The sequence below is a fragment of the Gymnodraco acuticeps genome, unplaced genomic scaffold (assembly GCF_902827175.1).
Source record: "Gymnodraco acuticeps unplaced genomic scaffold, fGymAcu1.1, whole genome shotgun sequence".
Lineage (NCBI taxonomy): Eukaryota > Metazoa > Chordata > Actinopteri > Perciformes > Bathydraconidae > Gymnodraco > Gymnodraco acuticeps.
The window spans coordinates 2,787-30,000 of record NW_022991746.1 but is presented as its reverse complement, the minus strand read 5'-3'; the positions used below and the strand labels follow the sequence as shown (position 1 = coordinate 30,000).

Below are 27,214 nucleotides of genomic sequence, written 5' to 3'. Positions count from 1 at the left end.
GTGAGAGAGGTGAAACAGGTGAGAGAAGTGAGACAAGTGAGAGAGGTGAGAGACAGGTGAGACAGGTGAGAGAAGTGAGACAAGTGAGAGAGGTGAGAGACAGGTGAGACAATTGAGACAGGTGAGATAGGTGAGAGAGAGGTGAGACAGGTGAGAGACAGGGGGGATAGGTGAGAGACAGCCAGGTGAGACAGGTGAGAGACAGGTGAGACAGGTGAGAGACAGGTGAGACAAGTGAGAGAGGTGAAACAGGTGAGAGAAGTGAGACAAGTGAGAGAGGTGAGAGACAGGTGAGACAGGTGAGAGAAGTGAGACAAGTGAGAGAGGTGAGAGACAGGTGAGACAATTGAGACAGATGAGAGACAGGTGAGACAGGTGAGAGACAGGTGAGATAGGGGGGACAGGTGAGACAGATGAGAGACAGGTGAGACAGGTGAGAGACAGGTGAGATAGGGGGGACAGGTGAGAGAGCTGAGACAGGTGAGAGAGGTGAGACAGGTGAGTCAATTGAGACAGGTGAGATAGGGGGGACAGGTGAGACAGATGAGAGACAGGTGAGACAGGTGAGAGACAGGTGAGATAGGGGGGACAGGTGAGAGAGGTGAGACAGGTGAGATAGGGGGGACAGGTGAGATAGGGGGGACAGGTGAGAGAGGTGAGACAGGTGAGATAGGGGGGACAGGTGAGAGAGGTGAGACAGGTGAGATAGGGGGGACAGGTGAGACAGATGAGAGACAGGTGAGACAGGTGAGAGACAGGTGAGAGAGGGGGGACAGGTGAGAGAGGTGAGACAGGTGAGACAGGTGAGAGACAGGTGAGAGAGGGGGGACAGGTGAGAGAGGTGAGACAGGTGAGAGAGGGGGGACAGGTGAGAGAGGTGAGACAGGTGAGACAGGTGAGAGACAGGTGAGAGAGGGGGGACAGGTGAGAGAGGTGAGACAGGTGAGATAGGGGGGACAGGTGAGACAGGTCACCTGGCCCGTTGGCTGGCCGCAGTTCGGTGGACGTTGCTCAGTTGTCCCAGACAGAATCTGTCTCCACCTGAAGGGTCTACGTATCCGTCCACCGTCACCTGAGGACACCTGGACTGAACCTTAAACATCTCGCCCACCTGGACGTCCAGCTCGAAGTACGAGACGGAGCACCAAAACTCCGGACCTGAGGGGGACAGGTGAGATAACGGGAGACAGGTGGGACAGGTAACACAACTGGAGACAGGTGAGACAACGGGAGACAGGTGAGACAACTGGAGACAGGTGAGACAACGGGAGACAGCCAGGTGGGACAGGTATCTGTGTGTGTGTGGGGACAGGTGTGTACCTGGGTGGTTGGACACTGGCTGTGGATACGGAGCAGAACTGTGATGCTGAGACCCTGCAGGGACAAACAATACACTCATACTGCAGTAAAGTACTAATACTGCAGTAAAATACTGCAGTCAAGTACTAATACTGCAGAAAGTACTAATACTGCAGTCAAGTATTAATACTGCAGTAAAGTACTAATACTGCAGCAAAGTACTAATACTGCAGTAAAATACTGCAGTCAAGTACTAATACTGCAGTAAAGTACTAATACTGCAGTAAAGTACTAATACTGCAGTCAAGTATTAATACTGCAGTCAAGTATTAATACTTCAGTAAAGTACTAATACTGCAGTCAAGTATTAATACTGCAGTCAAGTATTAATACTGCAGTAAAGTACTAATACTGCAGTCAAGTATTAATACTGCAGTAAAGTACTAATACTGCAGTAAAGTACTAATACTGCAGTAAAATACTGCAGTCAAGTACTAATACTGCAGTAAAGTATTAATACTGCAGTAAAGTACTAATACTGCAGTAAAGTACTAATACTGCAGTCAAGTATTAATACTGCAGTCAAGTATTAATACTTCAGTAAAGTACTAATACTGCAGTAAAGTACTAATACTTCAGGAAAGTACTAATACTGCAGTAAAGTACTAATACTGCAGTCAAGTACTAATACTGCAGTCAAGTATTAATACTTCAGGAAAGTATTAATACTGCAGGAAAGTACTAATACTGCAGTAAAGTACTAATACTGCAGTCAAGTACTAATACTGCAGTCAAGTATAATACTGCAGTCATGTACTAATACTTCAGTAAAGTACTAATACTGCAGGAAAGTACTAATACTCCAGTCAAGTATTAATACTGCAGTCAAGTACTAATACTGCAGTAAAGTACTAATACTGCAGTCAAGTACTAATACTGCAGTCAAGTATAATACTGCAGTCATGTACTAATACTTCAGTAAAGTACTAATACTGCAGGAAAGTACTAATACTGCAGTCAAGTACTAATACTGCAGTCAAGTATAATACTGCAGTCATGTACTAATACTTCAGTAAAATACTGCAGGAAAGTACTAATACTCCAGTCAAGTATTAATACTGCAGTCAAGTACTAATACTGCAGTCAAGTACTAATACTTCAGTAAAGTACTATAACTTCAGCTGGATATTGGGATGATGTCATACAGAAGTGTGTGTTGGGAGCGTGGTGATTGTGATGCTGTTGGCTCCACCCACTCTGTCCTGCAGGGCTGTAGGGGGCGGGGCTAGTACCTGGCCAGGTGTCTGCAGAGACAGTAAACAACAGGTCAGTATCTCTGCTCAATAATACTGCTGGTACTCTTAATGTACAGTACAGGTAGAGTACAGGTGTGTGTGTGTGTGTGTGTGTGTGTGTGTGTGCACAGGTACAGGTGTGTGTGTGTGTGTGTGTGTGTGTGTGTGTGTGTGTGTGTGTGTGTAGGTAGAGTACAGGTGTGTGTGCAGGTACAGGTGTGTGTGTGTGTCTGTGTGCAGGTACAGTACAGGTGTGTGTGTGTGCAGGTACAGTACAGGTGTGTACAGTTACAGTGTGTGTGTGCAGGTACAGTACAGGTGTGTGCAGGTGAAGTACCTGTTTTTGGGGGGCTGCTGTATTCGGGCAGGTGTGGGGAGGTGGGGGTGGGGGGATGAGGGGGCTGTGGGGTGTGGGGGGCGACCCCCCTGCCACAGGTAACACCTGACAGAGCTGCAGGTGAGCTGCTGCCTGCAAGACAGAAGCCAGGGAGTCACAAACTGTGAGTCAACTGATTAGGAAATTAACTTTGATTGACAGCTCACCTGGAGGGGGGATGCTGGGATGCCTGAGGGGGCGGGGCTGGCTGTAGGGGTCACAGTGGGGGGGCAGCTCCACCTGCAGACAGTCCTGCAGGAACTCCTCCTTGATCCCGGACTGAGGACCTGAAGGAGAACAGGTGGACGACCATTAATACATGTCACCTGTGTTTCCTGTCACCTCCGTTTCCTGTCTCTCCTGTGTCTCCTGTGTCTCCTGTGTCTCCTGTGTCTCCTGTGTCTCCTGTGTCTCCTGTGTCTCCTGTGTCTCCTGTGTCTCCTGTGTCTCCTGTGTCTCCTGTGTTACCTGTGTCTCCTGTGTCTCCTGTGTCTCCTGTGTCTCCTGTGTCTCCTGTGTTACCTGTGTCTCCTGTGTCTCCTGTGTCTCCTGTGTCTCCTGTGTCTCCTGTGTTACCTGTGTCTCATGCACAGCAACATCAAAAGTGTTATATTTTCAGTGTTGGAGTTGGAAATTTAAATATAGAGTTGTTTCAACTCATTTTAAGTGTCATTCAACTCCAAGATAGTTATTATTCAAAACGAGTTGGTGTTGAAACAGGGAGTCAATTGTTGAATTCTCCAAACAACTCTAGAGTGTTGATTTAATTACATAGCCAGTGTTACAATCTCTCTTTCTGTGGATCACTGGCTGTTGCTCTGTTGGGTGTGGCCGTGACTGTGAATGTGTGTGCGCGCAGTCGAGGCGGGAGACCAAATCGGAGGAGCATACCACCACATTCTATTTGGAGGATAAACTGACCAAAGTGTAAGTAAATGTTTCGAACCAGTAGCCTAGTACAGGTATTTATTTATTTAGCTGAACAGCGCTTACCTTCAGCTACATAAATACTAATTATTTTACATTGACTGCTGTCTTCGCTCCACATGCTAGTAATATGTGCTGCTATCATTAGCCAGGGGTGTTTAGCCTAACATCTTTTTAATATCATTACAAAGTCTGTTATTGGGGCGTTTAGCTCCATGTGTTAGTATATTAGCTGCTATTGTTAGCCGCGGGTTGTAAGCTTAAAGTGTTAGTAAGTTTAGCTGCTATAAGTAAAGCTAAACACCTGCGGCTAACGATAGCAACTCATATTAACAGGTGGAGCTAAACGCCATAGTAGCTAATATTACTAACTAACACGTGGAGGTAAACACCTGTGACCAACAATAGTAGCTCCTGCAATATGAATTAGATGTGAGGCTAATATATGCTACTTTAATATATATTACTAACATGTGAAGCTAAACACCCAAGGCTAACGATAGCAGCTAATAGCTCAACTTGTCAGTCATATTAGCTGCTATCGTTAGCCACGGGTTTTTAGCTCCACGTGTTAGCATGTTCAGCTCCACATGTCAGTAATACTGCTATCGTTAGCCACTGGTGTTGAGCTCCACTGTTAGCATTTTGCTAAATTATTTCAACGACACTTAAATGCATAATTATATTTTTGTAGCAACAGGTCTGTTAGATATTTCTGTAATATGTTTGCTAATACATTTGTATTCTTATAGGACACTATGTTGGTGAAAGTAAGATATGGCGAAAGCCAGAAATATGTGAAAGTGTCTGAGACTGAAGAAGGCTATGAAAGCTACAGTACATTTCTTCAGAAAGGTATGGATAACTTGAATACTGTTAGAAATTAAAATCAATGTTGATATGGCGTAATTTGAATTAAATACACTATTTAATTTAAATCAGTTTTATTCTGAAAAACCGGAAGTTCACTAACTATTAACTTAATACTTTTATTCTGAAAATTATTCATTTCCGGTTAGCATTAGCATGTGGCGAAATGCTGCATTTTCAGACCGTGAATCAAAGGTGAAATGACATGTGATGTTGTACACCGAGCACACTGGGTTTAGCACTCGTTTATTACCGCTGAATAACGTTTATTAGGAAATGTTTAAATAACCACAGACACCAGAATGATATCATTTAACAACAGAAAAAGGCAGGAATTGCATTGGACCCGCCCCCCCGACGACGCCGGCCAATAGGAGAAGACCTCCGATGACAACAGGAAGAGCAAGCCAAGGATTGACCTCTTTCTACCGGACGACCTGGGCTGCTTCTCAGGTCGACTATTTTCATTTCCTCGCTCCTCGGTCCTCGGTCTCACCGGAAGTTGATTTGCCCGCGCCATCTTGAGTACCGTCCCATGGCTCTTATTTCTGCCGGAGGACCGAGGATCGAGGAGCGAGGAGCGATCATGGAGGAGCGATAACCGAGGAACCACCAGACCATCCTCCGATGGAATCCTCAGATACTCACCCCGCCCCCTTACTGTGTATCGCTCACTGATTGGACGAGGCAGTGCATGCACTGATCTGATGCTTCTTGACATGAGAGCAGAGTGAAGAAAATACATGAACCTCACGGGAGTCACTCCTCAGTTTATACCGTGTTTTGTTTCAATTCATGTTTCATTTAGTTACAAATATGTGATATATCTGAACAACAAAGTGGTCAAAAATCATTTAATTCATTTTTTGGAAAAATGTTCATGATCGCTTTTTTCGTTTTACATTTTCATTTATTGTCATTTCCATTCAGTCAGTCATTAAGTGCTATTAAAATGTTAATGTGCTACATATCCAAACAAACAAAGTGTGCAATCCAATGAATGTTAATCTAACTGGGTTTTGATAGATAACATATCTCTTTTTCTTCTCTCAATCATTTTATTTCTATTGTGCACTCTAATCAATATTAATCAAACTATTGTTCGTTTATACATTTTAAGAATGGCGTTTATCTTTTTTGAGAATGAGATCTTATTTGATTTAATGTATTTGGGTCTACAACAGATGATACAAATGTTTGTGTCAGTAAATGTGTACTAACAGAGGCGGGGGGTGTTTGTGAAAATAACGGGGCCAGAGCTGCTGTCAGACGATCAGCTGTGCAGCGTCATCACAAACGGACGTCGCTTCACGTGACGCTCCGGAGGAAAGGACGTCCCATTGCTCTTAAAACTCATTTCCCTGCTTCTCGTGGTTTCCTTGCGTCCCTCCATGCTTCCCTGGTGGGAGGGACTAGAGGCAGGGAAACGACGCAAGTGAGGGACGCAAGGATTTCATTTAATCGACCTGAGAAGCAGCCCTGGACTGACCGGGCGGATGAGGAGAGCGCCTCCACTCGCACATTTCATTTTGTACTGTACACCACCGCATCTTTTGTGTAATTAAATACTGTTAACTTTTATAAGCTTCCCTTGACTCTTTTCAGTCTCTCCTGCCTTCGGGGTTATAGAATACACTAGGGCTGTGCGATTATGGCAAAAATCATAATCACGATTATTTGGGTCAATAATTGATATCACGATTATTTTGACGATTATTCATTGAACTTTAAAACAAATAATATTTTACCAATAAACAAGATCAACAAATATGTTGGAGCGCACTTCCAAAACCATACTAAACATATATTATTAATATGATAAATAAAAATAAATTAGACCAAAAATAAATGAAATCAAATATGATGCAGTGCACTGTCACAACCTACTGAAAACTCCTTAACATATAGCCAACATGTTGGTAAAACATATTCATTATTCCACTCAGTTAAACGTTGAAGGCTGGCCCACCGTCATGGTCCAGAAGTAACAGGAAATAAATGTTGAACTACAATTTAAGACCAAATAAAAATGTTTAGGCCACCATGGCAAATGCTGGTAGGGCTGCTCATGTCATCTCTTAAAGATGTTTTGCAAGAAACACCAGCCTGTTGACATGGTCTGGTTTCAGAGATGAGCGCAGGCAGGTGACGATATTGCCACCTGTACTGAAGACCCTCAGCCACGCCCCGACACATGGGGTGACGCCGGCCAATCACAAAGCTTTGATGCGTTCAAGTGCATTATTCTGGCACAGGAAGATTATGTTACAGGACATTAACGATAAAACAGAATATTGTTGTTCTATTTTTAGACACATCTCGCGATCGACTGGTTGGGCACCCCTGGGCTAGACCATAGGTCTGTTGTGGTAGCAAAGTAGTCAGCTGAAGCCACATCTCTCTCAACTTCCCCACAGCATTTGTCATATAGCGCAGGCAGCGCAGCCGCAGACCTGCTGAAATAATACCGAGACGGCATCGCGTAACGCTTGTCCAACGTGTTGACAAGTTGCTTAAAGCCCTGGTTGCTAACAGTGCTAACTGGGCACATATCTTTAGCGATGTGAAATGTAATGGCACCTGTAATATCTCTGTGTCTCTGCGAGCTCGTCGCGTAGGCCGTTGCTCTGTACAATGCGTTCTGAATCGATGACTGTGATGATGTGGTGGATGAAGTCGAGCGGGCATCTGCTTTTTGTTGTATTACTGCCCGGTCGTATTGCACTTTGTGGTTGTATTTCAGATGATTAAAGAGATTGGTTGTGTTAGCGTGTGGTGCCAACACAACCTGGTAACACATCCTGCACTGTACTTTGTTTTGCTCCACGTCGGACTCCTGAAAGCCAAAGTACTTGCAAATAGTGGAAATAGTTGTACCCTTCTTTTTAACGAGTTGCTGCTCTTGATCTGACATCTTCGCTCGCGCTGAACACTCACAACACATGTCACTCCCACGTGGCCGAGTGGGCTTTTAGGGAGGGGCGAAAGTGCACCCAGCAAAATAATCGTATTTTGTCAATTATGCCGTTTTCATAATCGTCGCAAGCCATAATCGTAATCGCGATTAAAATACGATTAATTGCACAGCCCTAGAATACACTAACATGGCGTCCCTGGGTGGACTCTGAAGCGGGATAGAGCTGGAAAAGAGGGGAAGGCTGCAAGCTAACTAGCATCACACTAGCCTGCAGAAAATGAGTTTTTGGCTGGGCCTAAACGAAAGGTGAGACAGTTACCTGTTTAATTCCGTGGTGATTGCGAGTGGTGTGGAGATTGTATATAGTGTTTCTATTCGTCTCTGTTGTATCTTCGGCGCCGCCCGATTAATGTGAATATTACAGATTAAGACCTTCTGGTGAGGCACTAGATTTTATCTGGGATAGGGTTCACATTGTGTTAAATACCTCTAGGTAGGTACCAGACCTGATCTGTTTTACACTGGACTGGGTCCATTCATGTTAGTCTATATGTTTGATGTGTTAAACCTGCGTAGTCTGGTTTAATAACGTATATTGTGTGAAGTTTTTAAGCCAAAAAGTATATTTTTGTGTGATCTTCTAAGCCGAAACGATTGTGTACAAGATTGGTATGAGATCGGCTTTTAAGGTCAGCATCTATATAATTTAGAGCTAAGATAAATGAAGATTGTGTTGTTTTGTATTCTCAATCAGTGTGATTATTTATATGCAGATGTTGAGTGTTTCCATTGTTCCCCTTCCCCCAGTCACACGCGGTTAATGCTATACTGCTAAGCTAGCCAGTTAGCATTACTAGATGGTGAAATACTTTGAGTAAAGATGCAACCGGTAACTACTGATTAAATACACAGGGATGGTGTAGATGAACGTTGAGAGTAGATTGAGTTGTTTTGTTTTTCATGCTTTTCATTTGCATAATTTCATGAACTCAACTTGAGTATACACTGTCCACGGTTTATTTGGATTTGCACCATATTCCTATTTTCATATTACAAAGTCAAAACCATACACTGTGCATTTTTATTTATTTGTTCAGATTTTGAAAATTTGCATAATTTCAAAAATTTAATTTGTCTAATTTAGATTTTCCAATCTCAGTTTTACAACATTTAAATTTATTTTTAAAAAAAAAAAATTGAAAAAATTACCAGATTTTAAAGTTAAGTTCAGGTGACATAGGATATCTTTATAAAGAATACAAGGGTACTATTCAGAGGATTAGTAATTCATTTTGATAACTTAATAATATTATCCGTGTACTTAAGAAACATGTCGCCACAGTTAAGAGCACTCACAGTGCCAGGCACAACTGCAGATATTAAGGCGAGAGTAAACATCAGATCAGATGCTTTAACGTGTCCAAGTCATAGACAGAAGACATGGAACCAAATAGAGAAACTGTTGGAACAGTGGCAAACGAGAGGATTGATTCCAGCAGATGATCAACCTGGACCAACGGAAGCCCATAGAAAAGCTGTAGTTGAACATGAGAATGCTGAATACCTACAACAGGAAAAAGCATGGATCAAAGCCGTACAAACCCCTTGGTATGGACCTGCTAAAAGCGCTATGAAAAAAGCTGAAAAAAGAAAAGTTAGGGTTACATGTCTGTTAATCCATCTGACATCCATCGCAGAAGATCTGCCAGTAAATGAAGACACAGCAGAAATGACAAAAGAGGCTCCACTTATCCAAACTCCAAAGCAGTATCCAAGCCTGACCGAAGTGTCTCCTCCAGACATATCAGAGAACAACCCTTCTCACCAAGCTTCGATTCAAGCCCCAAATGAGAAATAATTGGCGTATGAGGTAAGAATCCTATCCAGTGTCAACCAGCTGATGGAAGAACTCGGCAGAAGAATGGAAGCAGAACTCAGCAGAAGAATGGAAGCAGAACTCGGCAGAAGACACGAAGAACTCGACAGAAGAATGGAGGAACTCGACAGAAGAATGGAAGAGGAGCTCAACAGAAGCATTGAAGCAGAACTCATCAGAGGAATGGAAGAGAGACGAAAGGCAGATGAAGCCCATAATGACATTATTGCAGAAAGACAAAGGGAGGAAGATAAATACCAACTACTTCTGGCGGAGAGGCAACAAGACGATGTAAGATTCCAGGACATGATGGCAGATAGACAAAGGAGAGAACAAGAAGAACGAAGAACTCAAAGAAAACGCAGAACAAACTACTCTCCTGACTATTCCAATGGACGGGGAGATGAAGATGACGACAGCGGTACACAGTCTGAAACCAGTAGACACTCCCCATACCATGAACAGTCACAGCAACAACGCAGTTTTGCATCTCCTCCTGAGAATAATAGTAGCGACGAAAACGAGCAACATTACCCTGGGACATGCCCCAAAACTAGAAGAACCAAGACCGGTGCACATACCTCCGTGCCATTGATAGCGGCTGGAAGAGGAGGATTTCAATACCAATCATGGACTCACAGGGACATGGAAGTATTAGTGTCAAAGCTACCTCCACTCACGAAAGGAGGTCAGAAGTGGGTGAATGATCTGGAGAAGTACACTGTCCAAGACCACCTGTGCTTGGGAGACATGAGGGCCCTGCTTGGACGGATAGAAGGAAGACTAGAGGCAAGAGCAGTAGATTCCGAGGCCAATTGCACGCACGACCCAGATGAAACTTCATTCAACAATATCAGGTCGAATTATTGGGCTCCTATTCGTCACATCTACCCGACAACACGCAATTTACATGCCCTCAACAGCCTGAGAAAAGAACCGGGGGAAGAAATGCATGCCTTCTTGAAGAGATGTGAAGGAGTGTGGGAGGACTGCACTGGAGAACGGCATGACGTTTCTCCGGCTGTTGTAATGTTGTGGAAGAACGCTGTCATTAAAGCCCTTCCCCGATCAGTGCAGGCAGGCCTGGGAGACGTGGTGGGATTAGACGCTAAACCCATTGAAGAATGGAGACTACATCTCATTCACCACGATATGAAATACCAGGCAACAAAGGGGGAAAATGATGAAGAAATTAAAACACTAAAACTGATGCCGAAGCTAATAAAAACAAGAAATCGACAAATCAGATGGCCATACTAGCAGAGAAGGCAGGGCGGACACCTCCAACAGTTCAACAAAGCGGAGGAGGAAGTGTATGTCCACAAAACCAGGTTCAGCAGACACCTGTGTATCTTCCTACGCAAGTACAGCCACAAGCACCACAGTATATTCAACAGCAAATACCTGTGTATCTTCCTACGCAAGTACAGCCACAAGCACCACAGTATATTCAACAGCAAATACCTGTGTATCTTCCTACGCAAGTACAGCCACAAGCACCACAGTATATTCAACAGCAAATACCTGTGTATCTTCCTACGCAAGTACAGCCACAAGCACCACAGTATATTCAACAGCAAATACCTGTGTATCTTCCTACGCAAGTACAGCCACAAGCACCACAGTATATTCAACAGCAAATACCTGTGTATCTTCCTACGCAAGTACAGCCACAAGCACCACAGTATATTCAACAGCAAATACCTGTGTATCTTCCTACGCAAGTACAGCCACAAGCACCACAGTATCTTCAACAGCAAATACCTGTGTATCTTCCTACGCAAGTACAGCCACAAGCACCACAGTATATTCAACAGCAAATACCTGTGTATCTTCCTACGCAAGTACAGCCACAAGCACCACAGTATATTCAACAGCAAATACCTGTGTATCTTCCTACGCAAGTACAGCCACAAGCACCACAGTATATTCAACAGCAAATACCTGTGTATCTTCCTACGCAAGTACAGCCACAAGCACCACAGTATATTCAACAGCAAATACCTGTGTATCTTCCTACGCAAGTACAGCCACAAGCACCACAGTATATTCAACAGCAAATACCTGTGTATCTTCCTACCCAAGTACAGCCACAAGCACCACAGTATATTCAACAGCAAATACCTGTGTATCTTCCTACCCAAGTACAGCCACAAGCACCACAGTATATTCAACAGCAAATACCTGTGTATCTTCCTACGCAAGTACAGCCACAAGCACCACAGTATATTCAACAGCAAATACCTGTGTATCTTCCTACGCAAGTACAGCCACAAGCACCACAGTATCTTCAACAGCAAATACCTGTGTATCTTCCTACCCAAGTACAGCCACAAGCACCACAGTATATTCAACAGCAAATACCTGTGTATCTTCCTACGCAAGTACAGCCACAAGCACCACAGTATCTTCAACAGCAAACACCTGTGTATCTTCCTACGCAAGTACAGCCACAAGCACCACAGTATATTCAACAGCAAATACCTGTGTATCTTCCTACGCAAGTACAGCCACAAGCACCACAGTATATTCAACAGCAAATACCTGTGTATCTTCCTACGCAAGTACAGCCACAAGCACCACAGTATATTCAACAGCAAATACCTGTGTATCTTCCTACGCAAGTACAGCCACAAGCACCACAGTATCTTCAACAGCAAATACCTGTGTATCTTCCTACCCAAGTACAGCCACAAGCACCACAGTATATTCAACAGCAAATACCTGTGTATCTTCCTACGCAAGTACAGCCACAAGCACCACAGTATCTTCAACAGCAAATACCTGTGTATCTTCCTACCCAAGTACAGCCACAAGCACCACAGTATATTCAACAGCAAATACCTGTGTATCTTCCTACCCAAGTACAGCCACAAGCACCACAGTATATTCAACAGCAAATACCTGTGTATCTTCCTACGCAAGTACAGCCACAAGCACCACAGTATATTCAACAGCAAATACCTGTGTATCTTCCTACCCAAGTACAGCCACAAGCACCACAGTATCTTCAACAGCAAATACCTGTGTATCTTCCTACGCAAGTACAGCCACAAGCACCACAGTATCTTCAACAGCAAATACCTGTGTATCTTCCTACGCAAGTACAGCCACAAGCACCACAGTATATTCAACAGCAAATACCTGTGTATCTTCCTACGCAAGTACAGCCACAAGCACCACAGTATATTCAACAGCAAATACCTGTGTATCTTCCTACGCAAGTACAGCCACAAGCACCACAGTATCTTCAACAGCAAATACCTGTGTATCTTCCTACGCAAGTACAGCCACAAGCACCACAGTATCTTCAACAGCAAATACCTGTGTATCTTCCTACCCAAGTACAGCCACAAGGCACCACAGTATATTCAACAGCAAATACCTGTGTATCTTCCTACCCAAGTACAGCCACAAGCACCACAGTATATTCAACAGCAAATACCTGTGTATCTTCCTAACCAAGTACAGCCACAAGCACCACAGTATCTTCAACAGCAAATACCTGTGTATCTTCCTACGCAAGTACAGCCACAAGCACCACAGTATATTCAACAGCAAATACCTGTGTATCTTCCTACGCAAGTACAGCCACAAGCACCACAGTATCTTCAACAGCAAATACCTGTGTATCTTCCTACGCAAGTACAGCCACAAGCACCACAGTATATTCAACAGCAAATACCTGTGTATCTTCCTACGCAAGTACAGCCACAAGCACCACAGTATATTCAACAGCAAATACCTGTGTATCTTCCTACGCAAGTACAGCCACAAGCACCACAGTATCTTCAACAGCAAATACCTGTGTATCTTCCTACGCAAGTACAGCCACAAGCACCACAGTATATTCAACAGCAAATACCTGTGTATCTTCCTACGCAAGTACAGCCACAAGCACCACAGTATATTCAACAGCAAATACCTGTGTATCTTCCTACGCAAGTACAGCCACAAGCACCACAGTATCTTCAACAGCAAACGCCTGTGTATCTTCCTACCCAAGTACAGCCACAAGCACCACAGTATATTCAACAGCAAATACCTGTGTATCTTCCTACGCAAGTACAGCCACAAGCACCACAGTATATTCAACAGCAAATACCTGTGTATCTTCCTACCCAAGTACAGCCACAAGCACCACAGTATCTTCAACAGCAAATACCTGTGTATCTTCCTACGCAAGTACAGCCACAAGCACCACAGTATATTCAACAGCAAATACCTGTGTATCTTCCTACGCAAGTACAGCCACAAGCACCACAGTATCTTCAACAGCAAATACCTGTGTATCTTCCTAACCAAGTACAGCCACAAGCACCACAGTATATTCAACAGCAAATACCTGTGTATCTTCCTAACCAAGTACAGCCGCAAGCACAGGTATACACTCCCATACAGCATCAACAAAAGGGACAATGGAGAGGAAAGCAACGATCAAGAGGAAGAAGGGATGATGGCTGCTTCATATGTGGAGATTGTAGACATCTGGCCAGAGATTGCCCCACTCAGCAATATCCACCACAAGGTAGCACCTCACAATACAGAGGAGAACCAGTGTTAGATATCAGAAATATTGAGGCGGAAGCATATGCCAGGGCCATGACGAATATTTCTGTTGGATCAGGTGATTGGGTAAATGTAAAAATCCACAAGATTAACTTGTTGCAACCTGTATGGAGTGGACCATGGGAAGTTGTAGAACGCACTGCAGATGCGCTCCGGATCAAAGTTAAAAAAGGAACATGTTGGCACCTTCTTACACATTGTGTAGCCGTACCGCCACCTTTCCAGAAACGGCACGGCAGTTAGAACTGATTTTGGAAAACTGGTACAAAAAACAATAAGGAATTGAACATTTTTTACAACGACAGCACCAGGAGATGAGTAAACTCAAGAATCTGTAGTGTAAATACATTGAGAAAAACACATTTTACACTCGAACTGTTTGCACATCATAGACAAGGAATTTAGACAATATAAATAAATGTTCAGCAAAAGTAATAAGTATGGTGGAAAGTAGACATAGGCCTACACTTGATTCAAATGTCATTACTGTGATCCGATTGGTGTGCTCTGCAGGTTTACTATTGTTCGAAGTAACAGTGGAATTTAAAATGTTGGAGAAAATATGGAGATGTTCTTTCGTAGTGTGTGGAATATGTGATGCTGGAAACATGTAAGTATTTCAGAGTTGTGTTGGGTAAATATGTAACAATGGATGAAACAATTTTTAGAGTGAGTTTTTGTAATATCATTAGTAGACATGAATTATGTTGTTTAGATGGCATTTAACAACTAAGACAGATAGTATGATTAGAAAGAGACAGAGTGGAAAGGGTTGGATTTATTTAACATCAGTGTGCTAGACTTCTTATAGGTAATGCGTCCCGAGACCTGGACTCCCCCTCTGAGTTAGAAAGGCTTTGATCCCGACCCTCCAAGCAGACAAAATACCTAACCCAACAGGAGACTCCTCCTTCTCCATCGAACAGACAGAGAACCAGAGCTGAAACAACAACAACAACAACAACAACAACAACAACAACAACAACAACAACAACAACAACAACAAGACTGCAGCCAGAACTATCTCCACCTGTGGCATCCAGAACCAAACAGCATGCTGACATACAGAGAGATACTCTCATCAGCCCCTCAGACAGGGCATGAAGTTCCAAGCTGAGCCACGAGATTTGGCACCAGAGCAGAGTGTGGGACACAAGAGCAGAATCCGCCCTCCATAAAAACAGCAGAGAGACTGTAAAGGAGGAGATGAAATGCAAAGCAGTGCAACAACAGTGGCACGATGGGGCTGCAGATGTGACTGGGCCAATGGCTGCCTACAAGAGTTACAGTGGATGGATTCAATAGCTGATGGACTGAAGAGAAGACAGAATCAGAGGAGTTGGCATGGTCGATTAGAAGTGAGGAGGCCGGGGTCACGGCTTGAGAAAACCAGGGGAGGAGGAAAGGAGAACGGGAATGAGTGAGTTTACACATAAACACACTTATTCACGAAACGCACATTTAAATAACTTGAATTAACTTCATAAAGATTTATTAACCATGAATTAATCAATTGGTAAAATAAAAATAGCAGTAAAGAGGAAACTATTAAAGTAAAATGAGAATCATCCTAAAACACACTGAGGGATAAAGGGGGAGACATGACAGAGTAGAACCATATTCTTCAATCTTTTCATCATGTTAACAAATCATTCTTTAAGAGATTTTTATTCACGTGTGAATAAAGTAGTGATCTCATTTGTTACAATATTGATCACCATTAAAAGGATAGTTTTAGGAACCACTCTATCAGACACATCTTTATTTGTATGGATAAGGCTAAAGGGAGAGCTGGTGCCAAGCCAAATATAAAATTCCAATCTAAAGTATTGATTTCACCATTGTAGCATAGTTATTACCATAGGAGGGCTTAAGATGGAAATATAAAATGACTTCTGTTTTGAATCCTTGATAAAGGAGGGAGTAATTGTTGCATGTTCGGACACCCAAGGTTCCACACACTGCTAAAGAGTTTATCATTGTTTTTTAAGTAGACCAGAATGAAAGATAAATGAGTATAATGAGCTATGAAATGCAGAGCTACACAGATCCTAGTAATGTTTTGACTCAAGATAATAGTTATGTACACAAGTTTCTGAAATAGATCATTAGACATTTTAATACTAATTAGGTGTAAATGGATTGCAGTAGTAGTAGTACTCTAAGGAAGTGAGTTTTGTACCAAGTTTCAGGAAAGGTGGGAGGCAGAAGTCCCAATGAAAAGTTAGAATCATCTTGAAAATCATAGTTGAAATCGTGAATTAATAAGGAATGGCGCTCCGCATATGATATATTTTTGTAGATAAAGGGTACCCGCCTATGCTGAAATACCTCTGAAAAGACTCTGCAGAGCACGACATGGCCAAAAGACCGAGACCAAATTACCTTTGACCCTGACTGACAGTGTGACAAAAGCACTGTCCATGACTGACCCTGGGGTGTACCTGACCAAACCTGACGTGACAACCAGACGGTGTGAGTGTGAATGAATGCCGGCATGTGATCAGTGTAACTGCATGATTCTAAAACAATAACTAACCAAGCATGTTTTTGGACTAACATATTATTTTGGAGCTCCAAGGGAAACGAGAGGTTTCCTAAAAATTCCACAAAAAGGGGAAACCGCACATGTGACCCGTTTCTAATCTACTAGATGATATTTTACTCCCACAGGAGTTGGCGGTTTGCAAATGTAAAACTAAAAGCTGAAGATTCTGTTTCTTTTAGGCCTGAAGGACGGAGAGGAACACTTCTTTTCACTGAAGTGTTCACTGTGGAAATAATGATAATGGATGTCAAATTGTAAACAATGTTCGTTATGTCCCTAACCAATTACCTGACAGTTTTTGTTCCCCTCCCATTACAGGCTTTTGTTACACATGATTTCATGTGTAAAAGGGGGGAGTGAGTATAATGTATAAATGTTAACATGGCTGTAAAATTCACAATTTAAATTTTTCTTTTAAGGATTGACAGAAACCTTCCGCCCCAACCCAGATGTTCAAACTGAGCATTGAATAGATAATTAACCTGCTCCATATCTGGGGATAAGATACTGTTTGATGAATGTTGAGATGTTTCTAAATATTGATTGAATTATAACAGGTAACACAGAAGCAGTGGCCAAGGGGCTACTGTGAAACCGAAGAAGTTGACCTGTGATAATGAAACAATTTTGTAATATTTTAACAGACATTAGAGTAACTGAGGTTTGAAATGTAGAAAGAACATATTACAGTTAAGCTAAAACATAGTAATGTAATGAGACCGAATTTAATTTAGACAACATCATGTAACTAGCCTGGTAAAGAATTAGAAGTAAAAGCCATAGACTTTATTGTTTAGTTCATTATGGGGATATACATTTAATTTAAATTCATAATAGAAAGACATTTGATGACAGTATGTTGGAATTCTGTATTCATGTTTCAGCTTGATAATAGACGGGTAGAAGCCGTATTGCCAGGTGCAATCGATGGGATTTCTGCACACGATCAAGCAGAGAATGACGTACCTTACAGGACAGATACACTCAGGAAATCATTCACTCTGACAGCATCATGACTTTAGTTGTTTTTGAATCCATAATGAAATTGTATTGCATAACGTTAGTGTGTGTCTTTACCACAAACAGGAATAGTTCATTGTTATATTTAGATTTGAGAAAGATTACAAGGATTTTATTTAGTTCACCATGAAGATGTTTTTTGTTTGTAACATATGCCCAGTAGTAAGATTGAAATATCAGCAGGTTCTGAATTATTATTCCTCTGTCCCACAACCAACAAGAATGTGGATGGGGGGAACTATATCTACTAGAACCAGCAGAGATTCATAAATTACACCAGAGACACAGTAAAAGTAAATAAGAGTAATATTTAGCTATTTTCAGATAGTTTACACCAGATACAGTAAGAAGATGATTTATGATGTGAAAGGAGGGAGTTAGACGTTTTCCATACCAAGCTAATTGCTGCTATTTTACAAAGTGACATTAAAGGTTTAAGCTAGAAGTTATGCACAAATGAAAAACTTCATATTTATGATGAATATGTATTCTTATTTGTATTTTTTTACTTTTATGAGTTATGTACCATGCAATGTTCGGATGAAGAACTAATTGATTTCAATATTATTTACATACCTTAAAGGGTATGTAAGGAGGGATTGTTAGAAATTAAAATCAATGTTGGTATGGCGTAATTTGAATTAAATACACTATTTAATTTAAATCAGTTTTATTCTGAAAAACCGGAAGTTCACTAACTATTAACTTAATACTTTTATTCTGAAAATTATTCATTTCCGGTTAGCATTAGCATGTGGCGAAATGCTGCATTTTCAGACCGTGAATCAAAGGTGAAATGACATGTGATGTTGTACACCGAGCACACTGGGTTTAGCACTCATTTATTACCGCTGAATAATGTTTATTAGGGAATGTTTAAATAACCACAGACACCAGAATGATATCATTTAACAACAGAAAAAGGCAGGAATTGCATTGGACCCGCCCCCCGACGACGCCGGCCAATAGGAGAAGACCTCAGATGACAACAGGAAGAGCAAGCCAAGGATTGACCTCTTGCTACCGGGTGACCTGGACTGACCGGGCGGATGAGGAGAGCGCCTCCACTCGCACATTTCATTTTGTACACCACCGCATCTTTTGTGTAATTAAATGCTGTTAACTTTTATAAGCTTCCCTTGACTCTTTTCAGTCTCTCCTGCCTTCGGGGTTATAGAATACACTAACAATACATATCACTGATTGTTTGAGTCTAACAAATGAATCTTGTTTTAGTTAAACGTACCAATATTGTCAGGTGGTACATTTCAATATTCTCTCTCAGTCATAGAAAAGTTAGGTTTACCACTACAGAGTGAGCTGCACTTGACTGATGAATCAGGGACAGAGGTGGATGCAGATGTCTTTGAAGAGCTTTTACAAGCAGGGAACCTTACAGTCAAAGTGTCCACAGGACAGTCTTCAGGTATGATTCAGACTCGCAATGGAAAATCAGGGACCCATCCCTACTGAGTTTTTGCTGAGATTACCCTGTAACATCGTTTGGAGGGCTGAAAGTATGTTTTTGTTCTTCTTTCATTGAGTATGTCATTCTTTTATCTATCTTGCAGTTGTGCTTCAAAATGTATCGCACACTTTGCTGGAGTCGGACCTTTCAGACACCTCATTCTCATTCTCCGTGACCAATGCTTCATCCTCTGCGGTGTCTGATTCATCAGATGCAAGAATAGTTGTTGAGAGAGACAGTGGAGTGAAAAGAGTCCACGCTGATCGGGAATCAGCCAAAGAGGTACAGGGGACTACACTTTTGCAATTTACTCAGTTCTTTATTAATCATTAAACATGGATATATTGGGCAGATAACCTATGATTTGTATGCAGGAATGCCCGAGATAATGACTTCCCATATGATTCTTCTTTATCTTCTAGATGGTCAGAGATGTTCTCCAGTCTAAGCTAGGGGGAGAAAAAATCTTGCAAGAGTATGCAACAACTACAACATTGATGGATGGTACACGACGACAGATGGTAAACCTACTGGTGGCTGACATGATGGAAGTTCATGGGTAAGGACTGAATATTCCCTTTGGTGTTAATCATGTTTTCACAGATAGTGCTAATGTACATTTTGGAAACAGCTGCTCACATGTTAAAACAATCTAAAGCTGTAAGGCATTTATACTTTTAAGATAAAATATATATATATTTTTTTAAAGGAGGATCCCGCCAACACATGTGCGAGAAACGTGTGCTCTTGGCATCATCACTCTATTTCCATGTCTAAGAGATCCATACTCAAAGAATGGATACGTAAGTCTATGAATGAATGACCTGTATTCGAATTTGTGAAAAGGAAGTGTGTTCATTCTTAACTTTTTGAACAACCTTCCTGCAATGCTATCACTTCTGTGTTCTCAGTTTTGATTTCTTTTTGGATGTTACAGGAACACTACTATGATGCAGATGGTGGATCTGGCTACTTGGCATGGAGGATAAAGACGGTTCAGCGCAACACTGCGGTTCAGTCCCGGAGGTGCTACCCCAGCACTACCTATCAAGATGGTCCAAAGAGCAAGAGGGATTTTCTCTTGACTTGTGAGCAACTGACTGGCGAGGAATGCAGAGAGGCAATATCCTTCATGAAGCATTCAACTGACGAATCAGTCGTCAAAGAGAAGATGAAGGCAACATTTCAGTGTCGGCAAGCAATGACTCGGGACCAGCAAGCCTCTTCAACAGTCCTGGATGTGTTTCCTGGTTTCCTCGATGTCCCTGGCTTGGTAAGAACAACATGTCATATTTAGTTTCTTATTTGGATGGTCTGAGGGGTTGCCATGACTCATGGTGTTTCTCCTGTAGGTTGACCAAGATTTCACAATGATGTTTGGAGAAGAGATTTCTGGAAAAATGTTGGCGAGATGGCCCACTTGCTTCAAACCTAGGATCTTGGCAGACTGCAAGAACCTACACTCTAATGTTCATGTTGATGACCTCTTGTCTGCACAACAAAACTCAAATGAGTCAGGCAAGTATTTTCTCTTGCAGATTTTGTTTACTGAAAATCTTGAGACCTGTCAATGTTATCGGTTGCATAACCTTGATTTAAGACTATTTTCAGCTTTAAACGACTGACTGTTATATTTGCATCGTTCTTGCCCCTAGGATGGGACAGTGACCTGTCAAGCATTCTACTCTTGGTTCATCTACTCCCACCAACCTCAAAAGGCCATAAGAAGAGTGCTAAAATGAGCTCGTATCAAGCTGTCAGCCATGTTGTGAGATATCTCAAGGTAGGCATTATTTTAGTTTTTGTATGCAGTTGTTATATCACTGACACTCCTTGAGTTGGGACCATTTTGTTTTAAGTAGCTTAGTCTGCCATTAAAACTTCTCTGTCTCCATGTTTTTGCAGATTGGAGCCAGTGTTGAGACCTTCCTTTCGAGTTTGGAACCAGGGCAGCCCTTCCTGCTGTGTGTTGGTGAACAGAAGAACTACATTCAACGGTTCTACGTCATCGTTGACCACAAGGCCATCCCTTGCAAGGGGCAGACATCCATGGCAGCCTTCGATGAACTCTTCAAAGCTCACTTCATCTTCAGTGTCAACTACCATGAATCCCTCACCAGCTTCTACACTTTCATCCAAACCACGGTATTTAACATTGATATTGGAAGTGCCAAGGAAAGTCCCAGAGTCAAAGAACTCAGAGCAAGGCTTCTGCACACTGATATCTGGAGTTATATACATCACTGGATGCAAATATGCTGATTTGTTTTATCTGTAAGGGACACCACGAAAGTTCTGCATTGCTTCGTCAGCATTTGAAATTTCACCATGGTTTATATCCTGGAAAGTCATTACGTTTGAAATGTGGCCAGCCGGGATGTTCTTTATCCTTTTGTACTTATTCAGGGTTCAAAGAGCACCTCTTCAGTCTGCACAGGGACACTGGTTCAACTGTTACTATGGACAATGTGGACACTCAACGAGAAACTGATGAATCTCCAAGTTCTCAGGCAGTTTGTACTGACACTTCCGTAACCTCCCAGGTTACTTTTGATACACAGCACGTGTTAAACATGTGTGGTTCTGTTGTAGCCCAGTTACAAGCATCTGGTGTTGCTGAGAGCACTGTCCAAGCAATGGTGGGGTCCATGGAAGAGCTTGTAAATGATATTCATAGACAAGCAAGAGATGCAGTTCTCAACTGCAGGTCAGAGGTCCAAGGCACTGATTTGGGTAAAAAGTTGGAAAATAGTTTCGATCTGCTAGAAAATCCTTTCACATCCTTTAATACAGCATCCAAAGGACAAAGGTTCTTTGGAGAAAGGTGGGAGGTTGTTGAACCTGCTGAGTATGTTCTTGGGGTCAGATTTGATTTACGCAGAGATCGAACAACAGGAGTTTACAATCAGATACCTGTAAAAGATACATTTGTGTATGTACCCTTGTTGGGAACCCTTAAGTCCATATTTAAGAACAGTGAACTATGTGAATTATTCCTGCAGGCAAAACAACAAGAAGAAGGTACTTTTAAAGACATAAGTGATGGTTCATATTTCAAAAGCAATGATTTGTTTTCCAAGCAAAAACACGCTCTACAGGTTCAACTCTATTATGAGGATTTTGAGACAGCAAATCCCTTAGGTTCAAAGAAGGGTATACACAAACTTGGTTGTATTTACTTCATATTGAGGAACCTACCCCCAAAATGTAATTCTGTGCTGATGAATATTCATGTCGTGGCACTTTTTCATGAACAAGACCTGAACAAATATGGATTTGATGCAATACTAAAGCCTCTCACTGATGATCTTAAAATACTGGAAATGCAAGGGATAGAGGTTTCTCTGACTCACCATTGCTAGGATCTGTTATTCAAGTAACCGGTGATAATCTGGGTTTACACGGGCTGTTTGGTTTTATTGAGTGTTTCAGCGCAACATATTGTTGTAGATTTTGTTTAACTACCAAAGGAGATTTACAGTCCGTCTTCACTGAAGATGACTAGGGTTGGGAACCGAAACTCGGTTCCAGATGAGAACCGATAAGAAAATGCCGGGTACCGGGTACCCATACAAAATACACAATTTTGGTTCTGCTTAACGGTTCCTAAACGCGGTAGACCCTGTATTCCAGCGGGTCCGTCTGCACCGCGGTGCTGCGGTGACCCGGTGGAATACAGGGCGGACCTGGAGAATCACAGAACGGCCGGTCGTCAGCGGGCCGTTGACGGCCGGCTCGGTACGTTGACGGCCGGCACCGCCCTTCATTTTTTTAAACGGCATCATATAAATTGCGCTGACAGGCGACAGAGGTCCACAGTTGCCCCGCAGCGATGCTCCCCCGCCCTCCCGTAGACATTTCACGAGCTCAGTCACTTCATAACACCAAAGATAGGTCGCGGTAAACACTCTGAAGTGAGGCTCCACTACACTAAAAAAGAAAAAGAAAAGGCAAAGTGTAATGCCTGTTAATAGCTTGCCACAGGCATAGCTCAGTTACAATAAAGCACAGCTATTGTGCAATACATTTGTATTGCATGTATATTTTTTAGTAACAATTTCAGTTAAAGCTTTTAAGAATACATATATTTTTGTTATCTAAACGTTTGACCTCTTTATTTTACAATTTTGGAATCGAAACGGGGAATCGATAAGAACCGGAATCGATAAGCAGAACCGAAATCGGAATCGATACATTTCAAACGATACCCATCCCTAAAGATGACCCTGGTATGGTTTTCGTACTAAAGAAATCCATGCAGAACATTGTGCAGCTCTACAGGAAAATCCTATTTTAGGGTCAACATTTGGTGTCAAGAAGACATGCTTGCTCAATACACTAACATTTTTCCACACCTCTGATAACTACGCGGTGGACATCATGCACGATTTGCTTGAAGGTGTAGTGCAGTACGAACTGAAACTTGTATTTCAGTACCTTGTCAATAAGAAGTGTCTATCTCTGGAAACACTGTCAATGAGGATCCAAAGTTTCAACTACGGATATACTGAGAGACGGAACAGGCCAAGTGCTTTAAAAATGGATGAGAGCAAAAATCTTGGATTGAATGCACTTCAGTCATGGTGTCTCTTGCGAAATGCTCCCCTTGTTCTTGGTGATGTTGTTGAAAGAAACAACAATTGTTGGAATCTGCTCCTCCTCTTGATTCAGATTGTGAATATTGTTTTTTCACCAATTATTACAAATGGTATGACATATTATTTGAAGCATTTAATCATTGATCACCACAAGCTGTTCAAATCTTTGTTTCCTGACAGAAGACTTCTTCCAAAGCATCATTTTATGATACATTACCCAAGGTGTATTCCAAAGATAGGTCCACTCCTCCATGTATGAGATTTGAGGCCAAACATCACTTTTTTTAAAGATCAGTGAAGAATTTCAAAAACATTACAAAAAGCTTAGTAAAACAACACCAACGACATTTGGCTCATCACTGGGAGAATTTGAATCTTCAGAGGTTCGAGTTTGGTCCAGTCAGGAAGGAAATGATCGACAGTTTGGAGGGTGGTGAGGCTTTAAGTGCTGCGTTTAAGGTGAATGCATACTGCGACGTGTCAACTACTAACTGGGTAAAGAACTATGGAACTGATGATCAAATTGGAATGTTTGTTTCCATAAGAACTGATAAAGAAAATCTCTAATATCATTCTAAATGAAGATCGAGCTTTCATTTTGATTTGCAAAGTGGACACACTGTATTTTGATGAACACTATAGTTCATACTGTATCGAGGAGACGATTGATTCATTTTCTGTTATTTCTCTTGATGACTTACGTTATTATAGACCCTATGACAAACAGTTTTCTAACGAGATGGATGGAAGAACATACACAGTGCCACACTGTCATGTTGTGTAACCTGTGCTGTTAAGGACTGCATGGACGTACTGTGGAATGCTAATGTAAGCCAATGCTGTACGTGTTGTTTTCACACAAATACAGTTACATGTTAACTGAACACTTTGAAACTTGGCTTGTGTCTTTCTTTTATATCCTTTTTATTAATAATGTTGCATTGTGTGTAGGTGAAATTATAAATTGACACCCTACAGTGCTTATGAATCAACTCTAAAGAGTTAAATATTGAGTTACATTTTATATCCTTAATAGTGTTAATGTGACTTTACTCTATTTAGTGTTAAAAATGTACACTTGTGGTGTTAACTTGTGACACTGCAAGCTAGTGTTGCGTACATTTAACACTGACCGGTGTTGACCAGAGTTACATTTGAACTATAGAGAGAGTTGCTGGAACTCTGTCCCAGTGTAAACCTTTTAACACTTTCAAAGTGTACTTTTAACTCAAAACAGTGTGGACCTATATAGACACTTTCAAAGTGTAGTTTTAACTCAAAACAGTGTGGACCTATATAGACACTTTCAAAGTGTAGTTTTAACTCAAAACAGTGTGGACCTATATAGACACTTTCAAAGTGTAGTTTTAACTCAAAACAGTGTGGATCTATATAGACACTTTCAAAGTGTAGTTTTAACTCAAAACAGTGTGGACCTATATAGACACTTTCAAAGTGTAGTTTTAACTCAAAACAGTGTGGACCTATATAGACACTTTCAAAGTGTAGTTTTAACTCAAAACAGAGTGGATCTATATAGACACTTTCAAAGTGTAGTTTTAACTCAAAACAGTGTGGATCTATATAGACACTTTCAAAGTGTTGTTTTAACTCAAAACAGTGTGGATCTATATAGACACTTTCAAAGTGTAGTTTTAACTCAAAACAGTGTGGACCTATATAGACACTTTCAAAGTGTTGTTTTAACTCAAAACAGTGTGGACCTATATAGACACTTTCAAAGTGTTGTTTTAACTCAAAACAGTGTGGACCTATATAGACACTTTCAAAGTGTTGTTTTAACTCAAAACAGTTGTGGACCTATATAGGTCCACACTTTCAAAGTGTAGTTTTAACTCAAAACAGTGTGGACCTATATAGACACTTTCAAAGTGTTGTTTTAACTCAAAACAGAGTGGACCTATATAGACACTTTCAAAGTGTACTTTTAACTCAAAACAGTGTGGACCTATATAGACACTTTCAAAGTGTAGTTTTAACTCAAAACAGAGTGGACCTATATAGACACTTTCAAAGTGTTGTTTTAACTCAAAACAGTGTGGACCAATATAGACACTTTCAAAGTGTAGTTTTAACTCAAAACAGTGTGGATCTATATAGACACTTTCAAAGTGTTGTTTTAACTCAAAACAGTGTGGATCTATATAGACACTTTCAAAGTGTAGTTTTAACTCAAAACAGTGTGGACCTATATAGACACTTTCAAAGTGTAGTTTTAACTCAAAACAGTGTGGATCTATATAGACACTTTCAAAGTGTAGTTTTAACTCAAAACAGTGTGGACCTATATAGACACTTTCAAAGTGTAGTTTTAACTCAAAACAGAGTGGATCTATATAGACACTTTCAAAGTGTAGTTTTAACTCAAAACAGTGTGGACCTATATAGACACTTTCAAAGTGTAGTTTTAACTCAAAACAGTGTGGACCTATATAGACACTTTCAAAGTGTAGTTTTAACTCAAAACAGTGTGGACCTATATAGACACTTTCAAAGTGTAGTTTTAACTCAAAACTGTGTGGACCTATATAGACACTTCAAAGTGTAGTTTTAACTCAAAACAGTGTGGACCTATATAGACACTTTCAAAGTGTAGTTTTAACTCAAAACAGTGTGGACCTATATAGACACTTTCAAAGTGTTGTTTTAACTCAAAACAGTGTGGACCTATATAGACACTTTCAAAGTGTAGTTTTAACTCAAAACAGTGTGGACCTATATAGACACTTTCAAAGTGTAGTTTTAACTCAAAACTGTGTGGACCTATATAGACACTTTCAAAGTGTTGTTTTAACTCAAAACAGAGTGGATCTATATAGACACTTTCAAAGTGTAGTTTTAACTCAAAACAGTGTGGACCTATATAGACACTTTCAAAGTGTAGTTTTAACTCAAAACAGTGTGGACCTATAGACACTTCAAAGTGTAGTTTTAACTCAAAACAGTGTGGAACTATATAGACACTTTCAAAGTGTAGTTTTAACTCAAAACAGTGTGGATATATAGACACTTTCAAAGTGTAGTTTTAACTCAAAACAGTGTGGACCTATATAGACACTTTCAAAGTGTAGTTTTAACTCAAAACAGTGTGGATCTATATAGACACTTTCAAAGTGTTGTTTTAACTCAAAACAGTGTGGACCTATATAGACACTTTCAAAGTGTAGTTTTATTTAACTCAAAACAGTGTGGGACCATATAGACACTTTCAAAGTGTTAGTTTTAACTCAAAACAGTGTGGGACCAATATAGGACACTTTCAAAGTGTAGTTTTAACTCAAAACAGTGTGGACTATATAGACACTTTCAAAGTGATGTACTTTTAACTCCAAAACAGTGTGGGACCTCTATAGACACTTTCAAGTGTAGTTTTAACTCAAAACAGTTTGTGGACATATATAGACACTTTCAAAGTGTCTTAGTTTTAACT

General features: G+C 41.2%; 2 protein-coding genes across 2 annotated transcripts in view; one reads left to right on the top strand and one right to left on the bottom strand.

Annotated features, from left to right (window-relative positions):
• Positions 1–4,018, bottom strand: part of LOC117534919 (mothers against decapentaplegic homolog 4-like) — a 6,172-nt gene extending 2,154 nt beyond the window's left edge. The window contains exons 1-7 of the mRNA XM_034199192.1: positions 3,994–4,018; positions 3,313–3,546; positions 3,138–3,257; positions 2,932–3,063; positions 2,505–2,603; positions 1,321–1,374; positions 975–1,158 (exon numbers count right to left, since the gene is read on the bottom strand). Coding sequence (XP_034055083.1) covers positions 975–1,158; positions 1,321–1,374; positions 2,505–2,603; positions 2,932–3,063; positions 3,138–3,257; positions 3,313–3,546; positions 3,994–4,018 — 848 coding nt within the window. The remainder of the gene's footprint in view (positions 1–974; positions 1,159–1,320; positions 1,375–2,504; positions 2,604–2,931; positions 3,064–3,137; positions 3,258–3,312; positions 3,547–3,993) is intronic.
• Positions 4,019–4,649: 631 nt separating this feature from the next.
• Positions 4,650–21,488, top strand: LOC117534920. Its single transcript, XM_034199193.1, has 9 exons — positions 4,650–4,752; positions 18,983–19,123; positions 19,269–19,447; positions 19,588–19,724; positions 19,875–19,968; positions 20,103–20,438; positions 20,518–20,683; positions 20,821–20,948; positions 21,071–21,488. Exons 1-9 carry the CDS (start codon positions 4,656–4,658, stop codon positions 21,425–21,427), a joined length of 1,635 nt encoding a protein of 544 aa, XP_034055084.1. The 5' UTR covers positions 4,650–4,655; the 3' UTR covers positions 21,428–21,488.
• The last annotated feature ends 5,726 nt before the right edge of the window (positions 21,489–27,214 follow it).